Genomic DNA, 15,586 nt, shown 5'->3' with positions numbered 1-15,586 from the left:
AGGAACTCTATCAATTCTGACTGACCCAAGAAATGGAGAGTTACAAGAGGTGGAGGAAGAATGACAAGTTACAAAGAGTTTTTCTGGACTCCAAACGTATATGAGGTCATACAGCATTCCTCTTCCTAAGGCTGGAAGATGTTAAGCAAGTGAAATAGGACAGACACAGAAAGGCAACGCCATCCTTAACTAAAGCAAAATAAAAAGCCCTTAAAGTCTCGGACTCAGATTTAGTCTATGTTTACATACAGTCATATTACCTTTCTGATTGGTGGCAGTTCTCCCATCAGGCTCAAAATTATATCCTGAATAAGTTCTTCAATATTCAAAAACCGAGAGAAAGGAAGCATTCTGCAAGCCCACTCCAATGCACTGAGACAGTGCTCAACCATGGCAGAGTCAAACTCCACGTCAAGGTCCTGAATGGATTTGGAAAAGATTCAGTGTCGCTTAGGCCTATATGGACAGATCAGACTGAGCTGAAAAGAATGTTCTGCAACAAACAGTAAAATCTTCTAGTACGAAATAATTTCCCAAGTAATTATTTTTATTTTTTATTATTTATTTATGTATTTGAGAGAGCAAGAGAGAAAGAGGCAGAGAGAGAGAAAGAGAGAGAGAGAGAATGGCCACTGAGAATGAACCTTGTGCAGCTGGCTTATGTGGGTCCTAGGGAATTGAACTGAGGTCCTTTGGCTTTGCGAGCAAACGCCTTAACTGCTAAGCCATCTCTCCAGCCCCAAGTAACTATTTTAAATTCTTATGCTCATATATACCTTTTCTCTCCTCACATTTTCTCTTGCTTTCTGATACTGTCTGCAACTGTGTGATAGCTTGTCACGGACGTGTAACATCCAACACAAAGCACAAAGTTCTCGAAAGTGCCCTGAAAAATACAAATATGAAAGAAAATTATACAAGTATGTACACTGATATCAGAACAAATCTATCTCTGCTATTTGTTTTCAAAATAAGTGTCTTCATTGTGTTAATTATAAAATAATATGTATTCATTATAAACACTTATGTATGGGTCATGGAGTTGTACATTTTTCTAGAATACTTCATACTTACCAGTTGCATGACTGTATGAAAACATACTTACAGAATAAATAGCTTACTCTACTAGCTCCCACTTTACTTGCTTTATAAATTTATAGCATGCTGCAGATATGTTTCAAAGCGAATATACATAACTCTATTGTAAAGTCATACAGAATATTGCTTTTTTATAGTGCTTGCAATGGAACACAGGGCTTCATATGCTAGTGAAGTGCTCTATCACTGAACTACAACCCTGAAAATTACTACCTTTTTTTTTAAAAAAAAAAGTTATTTACCACAGAGAATATGTGTGTGTTAGAGCCTCCTGCCAATGCAAATGAACTCCAGACACATGTTCTACTTTACATGGATACTGGAGACTCAAACCCAGGGTGGACAGCTTTGCATGCAAGCAACCTTTTATTTTATTTATTTATTTATTTATTTATTTATTTTGGTTTTTCGAGGTAGGGGCTCACTCTGGCCCAGGCTGATCTGGAATTTACTATGTTGTCTCAGGGTGGCCTCAAACTCATGGCGATCCTCCTACCTCTGCCTCCCAGGTGCTGGGATTAAAGGCGTGCATCACCATGCCCGGCTGCAAGCAACTTTTAATGCTGAGCTATCTCCCCAACCCCTGAAAACTTCTTGACATGCATTTTTCTTCAAAATGTGTTTAATACTAAAAAGTTTTCCCTATTAATTTTTTTTATTAAAAGCAACATATGGGCTGAGGGTATGGGTCACTTAGGGTTTGATCTTCTGATGCTAAAAAAAGGGCCTAGGTAGGGATGGGATACCTTCCAGTGAGTTGTTGACCAGAGAGTCACTGATACCCCCAAAATATTACAGGCCATTGTCAATGCTCTTGATTTCCCACCAGGAATAGATGGTAAAACCCTATTGCTGAAGACTACATACCTGGGCTGTAAGGTCATTGAGAAATCCTGCTAGAGCTGAGCTGAAAACCTCCTCCATGTAGACCAGCTGACAGAAAGCTGGAAAAAGCTATGCTGCATGCAGTTCAACGGTAGAGAGAAAAATCACCAGTGGAGATACTCAGCAGTGGACACTGCAAGCCTTATATTTGGCCAGCCAGGCCAAATGAGCCAACAGGTGCAATAGTGGCATGTCTCTCATGGTGGAAACCAACTGCCCCCTAATTGGACTGTAGGCCCATTCCATGGGAGGGAATACATGCCCAATACTGAAAACCTACAACAGGGGTAGTCATGAGCCCTAGGAGTGTAATGTCTGCTGCTGTCTGGCTAAATGTATATACTATGCTCACCAAACTGTCCAGTAAGCACTTCTCTTGATGTTCATACTAATATATAAATGCTACTCTCACTTTTGGTTAGAGAACCTTCTCTTTTCAGATGGCAGTGACCTTAAGATGACTCAGAAGGCATCGGTGCTGAGAAGTGACAGAGGAGTGCTCAGCACTGCAATATCTCTATCACACCTTCCAAGGCTCAGGGTCTGTGGGGGTTTGACTCAGGTGTCCCCCATAAACTTAGGTATCCTGAATTCTAGGTTCCCAGCTGATGGAGATTTGGGAATTAACACTTCCTGGAGGGAGTGTATTATTGGGGGCAGGCTTATGGGTGTTATAGCCAGTTTCCCCATGCCAGTGTTTGGCACACACTCCTGTTGCTATTGTCCACCTTATGTTGGCCAGGAGGTGATGTCCACTCTCTGCTCATGCCATCGTTTCCCCCTGCCATAGTGGAGCTTCCCCTCGAGCCTGTAAACCAAAATAAACCTCTTGTTCCCACAAGCTGCTCTTGGTTGGGTGATGTCTACCAGCAATGTGAACCTGACTGCAACAGGGTCCATTGCGGAAGAGGTGGTGGAAAGAATGTTAGAGCCAAAGGAAGGGCAGGTCTTCTTACAATATGCTCCTACAGACACAAAATGTCCTGGATATCCATGACATCACAGGGCCTGATACTATGTACACAAGACCATTATAATAAGAGGAAAAACTGATGACATCAAAATAAAAGAGACTGATTGAGAGGGGGAGGGGGTGTAATGGAAAGTGAAGTTGCAAAGGAGAAAGTGGGGGAGGGAGGGAATTACCATGGGTTATTGTCTACAATTATGGAAGTTGTCAATTAAAAGAAATTTAAGAATATATTAAAAAGAATTTTTTTAAAAAGGGAGGGGGCCCAGGAAAATGGCTAAGTAGTTAAAGCACTTGCCTACAAAGCCAAAGGACCCAGCTTCAATTTCTCAGTACCCTTGTGAAGTCAGATGCACAAGGTGAGGCATGCATCTGGAGTTTGTTTGCAATGGCTAGAGGCCCTGGAGTACCCATTCTCTCTCTCTCATAAGTAAAATATACATTTAAAAAAAGAGTAGTGTAAGCCAGGCATGGTGGCACACGTCTTTAATCCCAGCACTCGGGAGGCAGAGGTAGGAGGATCGCCATGAATTCGAGGCCACCCTGAGACTACATAGTGAATTCCAGGTCAGTCTGGGCTACAGTGAGACCCTACCTCAGGGAAAAAAAAAAAAAAAGAGTAGAGTGACATCCAGAGTTTTCTTCCTTCTAACCTGTTATGCAAATAATGGACACAGGTTATCAATAGAAAAAAATTTAATTACTTATTTAAGGAAGATGGAGCAAGAAAAAGAGAGAGAGAAGAAAGAAAGACAGAATGGGTGCACCAGGGCCTCCTGCCTCTAGCAATGAATTCCAGATGCATGTGTCACTATACACATATCTGCGTTACATAGGCACTGGGAAATGGAGCTTGGGTTGTCAGTTTTTGCAAGCAAGCATCTTCAACCACTGAGCTAATCTCTCTAGCCCCAAATGGGAGATTTTTAAATTATAAAAGAAAGTGAAAGTTGAAAATTAAATGCACAATATAATCAGTCACAAGTAAGACATATTAACATGGTTGGCTTGATGGTGTATGTCTGTAATTACAGCTCTCAGAAGGTTGGTTGAGGCAGGAGGTTCACAAGCTCAAAGCCAGAGTAGGAAATAGATCGAGGCCATTTTTCAAAATAAAAAAACAGAAGATATAACATAAAATTTAACGTGTGTGTGTGTGTGTGTGTGTGTGTGTGTGTGGTTTTTCAAAGTAAGGTCTCACTCTAGCCCAGGCTGACCTGGAATTCCCTATGCAGTCTCAGGGTGGCCTCAAACTCAAAGTGAGTCCTCCTACCTCTGCCTCCCAAGTGCTGAAATGAAAGGCATGCACCACCACACCCAGCTAAAATTTAGCAGTTTTTACCCATCAAATTGATCTTGAGGAATTATAAAATTTGGCATACTATTTCAGCAGGTATAAAATACCCATGTTTGGGCTGGAGAGATGGCTTAGCGGTTAAGCGCTTGCCTGTGAAGCCTAAGGACGCCGGTTAGAGGCTCGCTTCCCCAGGTCTCACGTTAGCCAGATGCACAAGGGGGCGCACACGTCTGGTGTTCGTTTGCAGTAGCTTGAGGCCCTGGTGTGCCCAGTCTCTCTCTCTCTCTTTATCTGCCTCTTTCTCTCTCTGTTGCTCTCAAATAAATTTAAAAAAAAGAAAAAGGTTTTTTAAATACCCATGTTCATTAATTCAGAAATTCTACTTCTGAGATGCTAGCTAAGGAAATATTTCAAAATACAGAATAGAGGGCCAGGCACAGTGGCCTACACCTTTAATCCCACCAGCACTTGGGAAGCAGGGGTTGGAGGACTGCTGTGATTTTGAGGCCAGCCTGAGACTAGAGAGTGAGTTCCAGATCATCCTAGGCTAGAGTGAGACCCTACCTTGAAAAAAAATAAACAAACACACACACACAGACATGCAGACACAAATACAGAATAGAACTGATATAACCCAAAGTAAAAGACCAAGTCAAGTGAAAAACATCATTATTCACACTTAGGCTAAGCTTCAAGCAAGAAGTTCTTTTGACAAACCTATTGCTCTCACAGAAACCTCATCGAGCTTGCAGTCTCCAGTTGATTCAAATCTAAAGAAGGCTGTGCCTCGTTTACAGTAATTAAGTAAAGATTCCGGGAAAGGACTCAGCGATGGAAGGGACCCTTTCATTCGAATCTGAAAAGCAAAGAATGACGAAACGCTTATTATCAACAATATGCTAATTTCACCTTTTATTTTATTATCTTTGTGTATATGTTCATATGTATGTATGTGGGTGCCTGTTTCTACGTGAGTGCCGGCATGCACCTGTCATGGCATGTGTGTGGAAGTCACAGGGTAACTTTATGTATATGATCTTGTGTGTGCGTGCGTGCATGAGTGTGTGTTTACATGCGAGCAAGGATACGCCTGCCACTGCACGTGAGTCGAAGTCAAAGGGTAACTTTACAGGTAGGGCCTCACCTACTCACTTTATCTGAGCCATTGGCCCAGCCCCGAACCACAAGTGACACTTTCTATGCACAGGGCAGGCTTATCAGGAGATCTGATCACAGTCCTCTTTCTCAGCAGAAGAAACTTCCTCTATGTAGCTTGTTATAAACAAGCCTAAAATTTATGGATTCAGAGGGTAGGATTCCTTGGAAAAGTGCCACTTTAATATGTTTCAGTTGTTTTACACAGCACATGAATGTTTAAGACATTCTCATACCTTCTGTTCAAAAAGAAAAAAATAGGGCTGGAGAGCAGGGCGTGGTGGCGCACGCCTTTAATCCCAGAACTCAGAAGGCCGATAGGAGGATCGCCGTGAGTTCGAGGCCACCCTGAGACTACATAGTGAATTCCAGGTCAGCCTGGGCTAGAGTGAGACCCTACCTGGAAAAAACAAAACATATATGTATATGTGTATGTGTATGTGTATGTGTATGTGTATGTGTATGTGTATGTGTATGTGTATGTGTGTGTATGTGTGTGTGTGTGTGTGTAAGATTTATTTTAAGAGAGAGTAGAAATAAAGCAGAAAAGCTGCAAGCTAAGACGGGTCCCCACCCCAAGCTGGGAGAGGCCTAGAGAGGGAAAGTCCAAATCCCCATTTCCATACCTTCTGCATGACTCTTCTTGCCCACCTCAGCTTCAAGATGTACCACTGAGCTATAGGAAAAGAGCACTGTGCTGCCTGGAAAAGCAAGAGGACCCGCTGAAGGACTGCAGACACCTTTTGACGATTATCCTTTTCAGCTTTTAAAAGAAGATCATCACCATGTTCCTGAGGACGACAGAACAAGCACCCACTGATAAAACTATTATTATTATTATTATTATTAAGCCCAGCGCTCGGGAGGCACAGGTAGAAGGATCACATTGAGTTCGAGGCCAGAACTATGGAGTGAGTTTCAAGTAAGCCTGAGCCAGAGTGAGACCCTACCTCAAAAAAAAACAAAAAAAACAACTATTTTCACTTTTTTTTTTTTTTTAGATAGGGGCTCTTACTAGAGCCCAGGCTAACGTGGAACTTACTACCTTGCTATGTAGCACAGGCTGGCCCTGAACTTACACCAATCCTTTGCTCTCACCCTTCTGAGAGCTGGAATGAAAAGCATACACCACCACACTGAGCTATCACCTTCATTTGACAACATTTGATGTTACATAAGGCCATACACTCAGCAAATAGCAATGCTGGGAAACCACACATTTGTCTTCCAATCTTGCATTTGTTTTCATGAATACTTCAGATCAAAGGGGCTTTCTTTAATGGCAGCAGATGACAAGTATGTCCCAGTCTAGAATATCATATAATTTTCATTATTTTCACATCAAAAAGTTAGTATTTGAGCTGGGCGTGGTGGCGCACGCCTTTAATCCCAGCACTCGGGAGGCAGATGTAGGAGGATCACCCTGAGTTTGAGGCTACCCTGAGATTTCATAGTGAATTCCAGGTCAGCCTAGACTACAGTGAAACCCTACCTTGAAAACAAAACAAAATAGTATTTGTGAATTTAAGGTTTTAGTTTTTTAAAAGCATGGAATGTGTCACGAATTTGAGTGACATCCTTGCGCGGGGACCATGCTAATTTTCTCTGTATTGTTCCAATTTTAGTATATGTGCTGCTGAAGCGAGCACAAATCTTGCATTTTTAACATGATGTTTGTTTTGTATGTATTGTATTTTTTAAATTTTTTTATTTATTTGAGAGAGAGAGGGTCAGAATGGGTGTGCCAGGGCCTTCAGCTGCTGCAAGTGAACTTCAGACGTGTGTACCCCCTGTGCCCATGTGCGACATTGGATGCTTGTGTCACTAAGTGTCTGGCTTACGTGGGACCTGGAGACTCAAACATGAGGGCTTGGGCTTTGCAGGCAAGTGCCTTAACCACTGAGCCACCTCTCCAGCCCAGATGTAGTTGTTTTAAACACGAGACAAAATCAAGTTCAAGTTAAGTGAAGGAGTGGCACGCTGAGCTTACCTCACTAAGGACAGCTGGCTGGGGGCAGTACAGTGGAGGAGCTGGAAGATACAGGCCGACAGGCACCAAGCTCCACAGCTTCGTACTGAAGACCTTGGCCGACTCCATCAGTAGCTGAAGCGTCTCTGAAACAACATCTGCGTCTGCCATGACTGCTGCTTTCAGTACTTCTTGCACAGACGCCAACAGCAGCTGAGCATCTTCCTCTTCAATGGGGTCTATTAAACACAGAGTGCAGCGAATGAAGCTAAGGTGTGGTAGCGCAGGGCCACGATTGCACAACTCAGGAGGCTGAGGCAGGAAGACTACATATTCAAGGCCAGAATGGACTACCCAGTGAGATGCTGTCTCAAAAAAATAATTACAAATGCCTAAAAGAAGTAACAGACACTTGGTGGGTAAGTGCTCTTCCAATGAGCTGTATCTCCAATCCACACCAATGTTTTGACCCAACATCAGTTTACATTGATGCTCCTGTGATTAAGTGCAAATATCACCCTTGGTTTTTCTTGCACGTTATGTGTTTGTGGTACATGAATGTGGAGGCCAGATTTCACATTTGGTTTCTTCCTCCAATAATTCTTCCTTAATTTTTTTTTTTTTTTTTTTTTAGTTTTTAGTTTAGTTTAGTTTTGTTTCTTGGTTTATCAAGTGGTTCTTGCTGTAGCTCAGATTGACCCTGCAATCACTCTGTAGTCTCAGGCTGGCCTCAAACTGCTGGCGATCCTCCTACCTCTGCCTCCCAAGTGCTGGGATTAAAGGTGTGAGCCACCACGCCTGATCTTTTTTTCTGTTTTTGGAGGTAAAATATCACTCTAGCCCAGGCTGACCTGGAATTCACCACATAGACTCAGGCTGGCCTCGAACTCACAGTGCTCCTCCTACCTCTGCCTCCCGACCGCTGGGATCAAAGGTGTGCACCACCACGCTTGGCCTCTCGTGCTTAAAATTTTGAGACAGGGTCTCTCTCTAGAACCTGGAGCTTGCCAATTTGTCAAGTCTAGCTATCCAGGTTGCCTTGTGGATCCCGTGCTGTCTGCATAATGTTGGCTTAGAGGTGGGCTGCCATGCCCACCCAGCAGTTATGTGAGACGTGAGGATACAAGCTCCAGTCTTATGCTTTTATGAGAAGTGCTTTACCCATTGGGCCATCTCCGAAGCCTTCATTCCTTTTATTTATTTATTTATTTATTTATTTATTGGTTTTTCGTGGTAGGGTCTCACCCTAGTCTATGCTGACCTGGAATTCACTCTGTAGTCTCATGATGGCCTTGAACTCATGGCGATCCTCCTACCTCTGCCTCCCAAGTGCTGGGATTAAAGGCGTGTGCCACCATGCCCAGCTCCCTTTATTTTTTAAAAATAAAATTTTAGGGCTAGAGAAAGGGCTTAGCAGTTAAGGTGCCTGCCTGTGAAGCCTAAGGACCCATGGCCTACTCTCCAGAACCCACATAAGCTTACTCTCCAGATCCCAGACTCACAAGGCGACACAAGCATGCAAGGTCGCACATGTGCACAAGATAGCACACGCATCTCGAGTGGATGGAGGCCCTAACGTGCCAATTCTCTTTCTCTCTCTTTCGCACAGGAGAAAGGCCAGTCTGTTGGGCTTGCCTCAAAAAAAAAATTATTTATTTATTTGCAAGCAGAGAGAGACAGACAAAGAGACAGAATGGACACACCAGGGCCTCTAGCCACTGCAAACTAACTCCAAATGCATGAGCCTCTTAATGCATCTGGCTTTATGTGAGTACTAGGGAATCAAATCCAGGTTATGAGGCTTTGAAGGCAAGGGCCTTAGCCACTGAGCCATCTCTCTATCTATCTATCTAGCCCCCATTAGGCTGGGTGTGGTGGCACATGTTTTTTTTTTTTTTTTGGTTTTCCAAGGCAGGGTCTCTAGCTCAGGATGACCTGGAATTCACTATGTAGTCTCAGGGTAGCCTCGAACTCTCAGCGATCTTCCTACCTCTGCACACACCTTTAATCCCAGCACTGAGGAGGCAGAGTTAGTGTGTGTATGTATATGTGTGTGTGTGTATATATATATATATAATTGGGCTGGGGAGATGCTTATTGGTTAAGGCACTTGCCTGCAAAGCCAAAGGGCCTCAGTTTGATTCCCCAGAACCCATGTTAGCCAGATGCACAAGATGGCGCATGCATCTAGAGTCATTACACTTTGTAGGCAAGACCTTAACTGCTGAGCCATCTCTCCAGCCCTACCTCTTTCCTTATTTATTTATTTGTTTGTTTTTCAAGGTGGGGTCTCACTCTAGTCCAAGCTGACCTGGAACTAGTCTCAGGGTGGACTTAAACTCAGAGGGATCCTTCTACCTCTGCCTCCCATGTGCTGGTATTTAAGGCATGAGCCACCACGCTCTTTTTTTTTTTTTTTTTTTTTTTTCTGGTTTTTCGAGGTAGGGTCTCACTCTAGCCCAGGCTGACCTGGAATTCACTATGTAGTCTCAGGGTGGCCTTGAACTCATGGCGATCCTCCTACCTCTGCCTCCCAAGTGCTGGGATTAACAGTGTGCACTACCACGCCTGGCTACGCTCTTTCATTTTTGTTGTTGTTGTTTTTTTAAATTTATTTATTTGACAGCAACAAACAGAGAGAGAAAGAGGAAGAGAGACAGACAGAGAGAGAATGGGCATATCAGAGCCTCTAGTCACTGCAAACAAACTCCAGATGCATGTGCCACCTTGGGCATCTGGCTTATGTGGGTCCTGGGGTCCTTAGGCTTCACGGGCAGGCACTTAACTCTTAACCCCTAAGCCATCTCTCCAGCCTGCACTTTCTTTTTTTTTTTTTTTTTTTAAGGTTTTCAAGGTAGGGTCTGACTCTAGCTCAGGCTGACCTATAATTCACTATGTATTCTCAGGGTGGCCTCGAACTCATGGCAATCCTCCTACCTCTGCCTCCAGAGTGCTGCGATTAAAGGCGTGTACCACCACCCCAGCTTACCCCTATTTCATTTTTTTGATAAGCTTATTTCAAAGTTTCAATATATCTAAATGTCATTAAATGTTTATATGATCATAAGGTTTATATTAATCTGATACATGCAGATCTTGTGTAAGAAACGCACCAGTAAATTGTTTATATTTTGAGCCAACTTCATTTTTTGATTCCAAAGAGGCTGGCTGACCTAAAAAACACCTCAGTTTTTCTTGGAAGATTTGTGCTGGAGTCATATTTAATGGTAGATTCATACTCTTTTTCTTGTACCTGAAGTGACATAAAATTAATGGAAATGTATGCAAATTTTGAAAAAAGTAATGATTTCAAACATCAACAATGAAACGTGAAAATTTAAGAAACTATGGATTTACGTGCTTTAATCATCCTAATTGTAAAAAGAAAATACTACACTAAAGCTCTTCCTATGATGTCAATGCATTTCCCCAGTCTCATTTCCTACTGTTACCCTCCATATGTACCCTATATGCAATAAACCCAAAAAAAAAATTATATACTTTCTTTATTTGAGAGAGAGACAATGGGCATTCCAGGACCTCTAACCACTGCAAACACACACACACACACACACACACACACACACACACACACACACAAAACCTCCAAACGAATGTACTACCTTGTCTATCTGGCTTTATGAGGGTATTGAGGAATCAAACCTGGGTCCTTGGGCTTTGCAGGCAAGAGACTTAACTGCTAAGCCATCTCCCCAGCCCAATTTTTTAATATTTTATTTTATATATTTGAGAGAGAGAGAGACAGGCAGATAGAGACAGAGAGAAAAACTTTTTGCCAAAAGCATTTACTCATGTTTATGGTGTTCACTCTCATTAGCTACTCAGTTCATCCAGTCAACGCTGATCCAAATGACATCTACATGGAGTGCTTCCTGCCTTTGTCCCACTTCCTACAATTAATCTCCCTATTACACTACTAGTGCTTTTCTTGCCACACTATGTAAATTATAATCATGCTTTGTCCTATTTACTCTACTAAATGTAAGTGCCTTAAGAAGCTTATATCCACTAAAATATCTGACAAGCTTTGTATAAAGAACTTAATAAATTTGTGTTGATTGACTAAAAAACATTAATCCTCAAAAAAACTTTAAAAAATCAAACATAATTTACATAGCCTAAAATTCAAATCATCTAGGCTGGAGAGATGGCTTAGCAGATAAGGAGCATGCCTGTGAAGCCTAAGGATCCAGGTTCAATTCTCCAGGTCCCATGTAATCCAGATGCTCATGATGGCGCAATTGTCTAGAGTTCATTTGCAGTGGCTAGAGACCCTGGAATGCCCATTCTCACTCTCTGTCTCTCTAACAAATGAATAAAAACAAATTTTTTAAAATTCAAATTATCTCCAGGTGGGGGTGATGCTTGTCTATAATCACACCACTCAGGAAGCTAAGACAGGAGGATTCTGAGTCTGAGGCCAGCCTGGGATCCTATCTCAGGAAGGGAGGAAGGAAGGGAGGGAGGAAGGAGGGGAAAGGAAGGAGGGAAGAAGGGAAGGAGGGAAGAAGGAAGGAAGGAAGGAAGGAAGGAAGGGAGGAAGGAAGGAAAGGAGGGATGGAAGACAGAAAACCTGAGACTACACAGCAAATTCCAGGTCAGTCTGGTCTAGAGGGAGATTTTTACCTAAAAAAAAAAAAAAAAGAAAGAAAGAAAGAAAAAAAGAAAGGAAGGAAAAAAAACAACCCCCAAATCCCACTTGGAATAAACTCTCATGTTACTAATTGCCCTCTGAGAACATTACTAACACAAAAAAATGTTAAATAAATGAATGTTTCAGCACAGATCAGTGAGCCACTCAATGATAGCTCAGCACAGAAATCCCTCTACTCATTTTATTTAAAATTAAATTGAGGGATGGGAGAGATGACTTAGTGGTTAAGGAGCTCGCTCATGAAGCCTAAGGACCCAGGTTTGATTCCCCAAGTCTCATGTAATCAGCCAGATGCATAAGGTGACGCATGTGTTTGGAGTTCATTTGCAGCGGTAGAAGCTCTGGTGTGCCCATTCTCTCTATGTCTGTCTCTCTCCTTCTCTCTCCCTTTCTCTAATAAGTAAATAAAAATAATTAAAATTAAATTGAAAATTCAGTTCCTAGGTCTCACCATCTACCTTTCGCTCAGTACTTACTGTGGTTAGCAGCTAATACATACTTAGCGAGCACATAAACAGTAAAGGAATTCTACTAGACAAAGCAGAACAAGGAATTTTACATATGTAAATACAAGAGAAGAAATGACACCATTATACCATATCTAAAGTGTGCTTAAAAATACATACCTCGCAGATTTGCAATCACGTTTACAAAACAGTTGGAAGGCCACACCAACTGAAACAGATGTCTTCCAATCTCCAAGTTTATGTGCCATCCACACGGCCTCTGGAACCAGGCCACTGATAAATAATAATTCAAGTGCATATTCAACTGACCATACATTTGAGAGATTCTGATCTCTTATGGCCGCGGCCACCTTAGAGTGTTGCAGAGGAATAAGTCGTAGGGACTGCTCTGTGAAATAGAAAAAAACAATCCTAAAATTAATTTGGAAGCACAAAAAACCCTTGAATATCTAAACAATTTTGAATATCTAAAACAATTTTGAGCAACAAAAATAAGTCTGGTAGTATCACCATACCTGATTTTAACCTGTATCACAAAGCCACAGTAATAAAAACAGCATGGTACTGGCACAAAAAGACAGGTAGATCAATGGAACAGAAAAGAGGACCCAGATGTTAAGTCTGGGTAGCTACAGCCACCTGATCCCTGACAAAAATGCCAAAAATACTCATTGGAGAAAATTCAGCCTCTTCAGCAAATGGTGCTGGGAAAACTGGATATGTATCTGTAGAAGGATGAAAATAGATTCTTCTCTCTCTCCATGCACAACAATTAAGTCCAATGGATTAAAGACCTTAACATCAGACCTGAAACTCTGAAACTTCTAGAGGAAAAAGTAGGGGAAATCCTTCAACATATTGGTTTTAACAAAGACTTTCTGAATTTAACTCCAATTGCTCAGGCAATAAAACCACAGATTAATCACTAGGACCTCATGAAATTACAAGGATTTTGTACAGCAAAGGACACTGTGAATAAAGCAAAGAGGCAACCTACAGAATGGGAAAAAATCTTCGCCAGCTATACATCTGATAGAGAATTAATATCTATAATATACAAAGAACTCAAAAAATTAAATAATAATAAATCAAACAAGCCAATTAAAAATGGGCTATGGAACTAAATAGAGTTCTCAAAAGAAGAAATGATGGCATATAAACATCTAAAAAAATGTTCTATATCCCTAGTCATCAGGGAAATGCAGATTAAAACTATGTTGAGATTCCATCTCACTCCTGTCAGATTGGCCACCATCATGAAAACAAATGACCACAAATGCTGGCAAGGATGTAGAAAAAAGAGGAACCCTGTTGGTGGGAATGCAATCTGGTCCAGCCATTGTGGAAATCAGTGTGGAGGTTCCTAAGACAGCTAAAAATACATCTACCGTATGACCCAGCTATAGTACTCCTGAGCATATATCCTAAGGACTCATCTCATTACCTTATATATCTTTGGGAATTAATGAAATATCTCTATCACACCTTCCAAGGCTCAGGGTCCATTGAGGAAGAGGTGGCAGAAAGAGCCAAAGGAAGGGTAGGACTCCTTACAACACGCTCATCCAGACATAAAATAGCCCAGATATCCATGACCTCGCAGTACCTGACACAACGTACACAAGACCATTATAATAGGAGAAAAAGATGATGACATCAAAATAAAAGAGACTGAGAGGGGGAGAGGATATGATGGAGAGTGGAGTTTCAAAGGGGAAAGTGGGGGGAGAGAGGGAATTACCATGGGTTATTGTCTAAAATTATGGAAGTTGTCAATAAACAAGCAAGCTTAATTAAAAAAATAGAAACTTTGGGGCTGAAAGAATGGCACCCACATAAAGCTACATGCAAGAAGTAGTAGTCTGGGGCTGGAGGGATGGTTTAGCACTTAAGGCATTTGCCTATAAAGCCAAAGGACTCAGGTTCAAACTCCCCACGACCCACGTTAATCAGATGCACAAGGGGGTGCATGCATCTGGAGTTCGTTTGCAGTGGCTGGAGGCCTTGCCATGTCCATTCTCCCTCTCGCTCTGTCAAATTAACAAGTAAATAAAAATAATTTTTTAAAAAAGTGGTTGTCTGGCATTTGCTTGTTTGTAGCAGCAAGAGACCCTGGGCACATTCATACACATCCAAATAATTTTGTAATGGAAACTATAAATGCCCATTTGCCCAAATTTTGTGAAAAAAAAAAATCCAAGTTAATTAAAAGAAATCTAAGTAACTGTCTTTCTGGGATTCTGTTTGCTCATATACAGCCACTAACCACCTTCTATGAGTCAGGCACTGTGCTAAAACAGTGTGAATGCTATAGGATAAAATAAAATAAAATCAGGCTTTGAACAGTAGGTGCAAAAAGCAAGGCAGAAAACCACTTATCACATTACCTGTTTTAATGTGAAGGGGAGGAAGGACATTCACACTATGAGGGGGCAGGATGCAAAGTGGCTGATGGGTGAAATAGGAGGCCATGAAACGCGCCATGCACCGGACAGCGTTCACTGCCGCCTCAGGGTGCACATTTCCAGCCACTGCAGATTCACAGGGAGACGTCACAGAATCTAAGGAACACAGCAAACGACCAAGAGATTCTTAGCAAACAATCCAAAAGTGCTAACGTTTAAGTTCATCATGTAAGGATACAATTAACTTTTTCTGAGATAAGTACCTATGACCTATGCAAGTTAAGTTATAATAGATATCCATAGTTCTTAAAGTCGACTAGAACAAAGATAATAAACACATAACTTGGGAAATATGCATAACTTTCACTAGTTTTCTTTCTTTCTTTTTTTTTTTTGAAAGAGACATTTTCTTGGGCTGGTGAAATAGCTTAACAGTTCAGGTGTTTGCCTGAGAAGCTTAGGGACCCCAGTTTGATTCTCCAGGACCCACATAAGCCAGATGCACAAGGGGATGCATGTGTCTGGAGTTCGTCTGCAGTGGCTCTCTTTCTATCAAATTAAATAAACACACTTTCTTTATTAAAAAAATTTTATTTATTTACTTGAGAGAGACAGAAAGACACAGACAGAGAATGATGATCAATGATGTTAAGCCAGATGTAAGG

The 15,586-nt window shown here is 41.7% G+C and overlaps 1 protein-coding gene and 1 non-coding gene across 2 annotated transcripts in view; both read right to left on the bottom strand.

Annotated features, from left to right (window-relative positions):
• Positions 1 to 251: 251 nt before the first annotated feature.
• Cplane1 (ciliogenesis and planar polarity effector 1) overlaps positions 252 to 15,586 on the bottom strand; it is a 40,526-nt gene continuing 25,191 nt past the window's right edge. Inside the window, exons 16-23 of the mRNA XM_045132156.1 lie at positions 14,904 to 15,077; positions 12,676 to 12,904; positions 10,488 to 10,627; positions 7,396 to 7,613; positions 6,032 to 6,196; positions 4,968 to 5,106; positions 777 to 886; positions 252 to 419 (exon numbers count right to left, since the gene is read on the bottom strand). Coding sequence (XP_044988091.1) covers positions 252 to 419; positions 777 to 886; positions 4,968 to 5,106; positions 6,032 to 6,196; positions 7,396 to 7,613; positions 10,488 to 10,627; positions 12,676 to 12,904; positions 14,904 to 15,077 — 1,343 coding nt within the window. The remainder of the gene's footprint in view (positions 420 to 776; positions 887 to 4,967; positions 5,107 to 6,031; positions 6,197 to 7,395; positions 7,614 to 10,487; positions 10,628 to 12,675; positions 12,905 to 14,903; positions 15,078 to 15,586) is intronic.
• On the bottom strand, positions 6,948 to 7,054 carry LOC123454278. The gene has a single exon (XR_006633263.1). It is a non-coding gene; the product is annotated as a U6 spliceosomal RNA (small nuclear RNA).

Source organism: Jaculus jaculus, chromosome 13 (assembly GCF_020740685.1).
Source record: "Jaculus jaculus isolate mJacJac1 chromosome 13, mJacJac1.mat.Y.cur, whole genome shotgun sequence".
NCBI lineage: Eukaryota > Metazoa > Chordata > Mammalia > Rodentia > Dipodidae > Jaculus > Jaculus jaculus.
The sequence above is the reverse complement of the archived record's forward strand: the minus strand, read 5'-3'. Positions and strand labels throughout refer to the sequence as shown.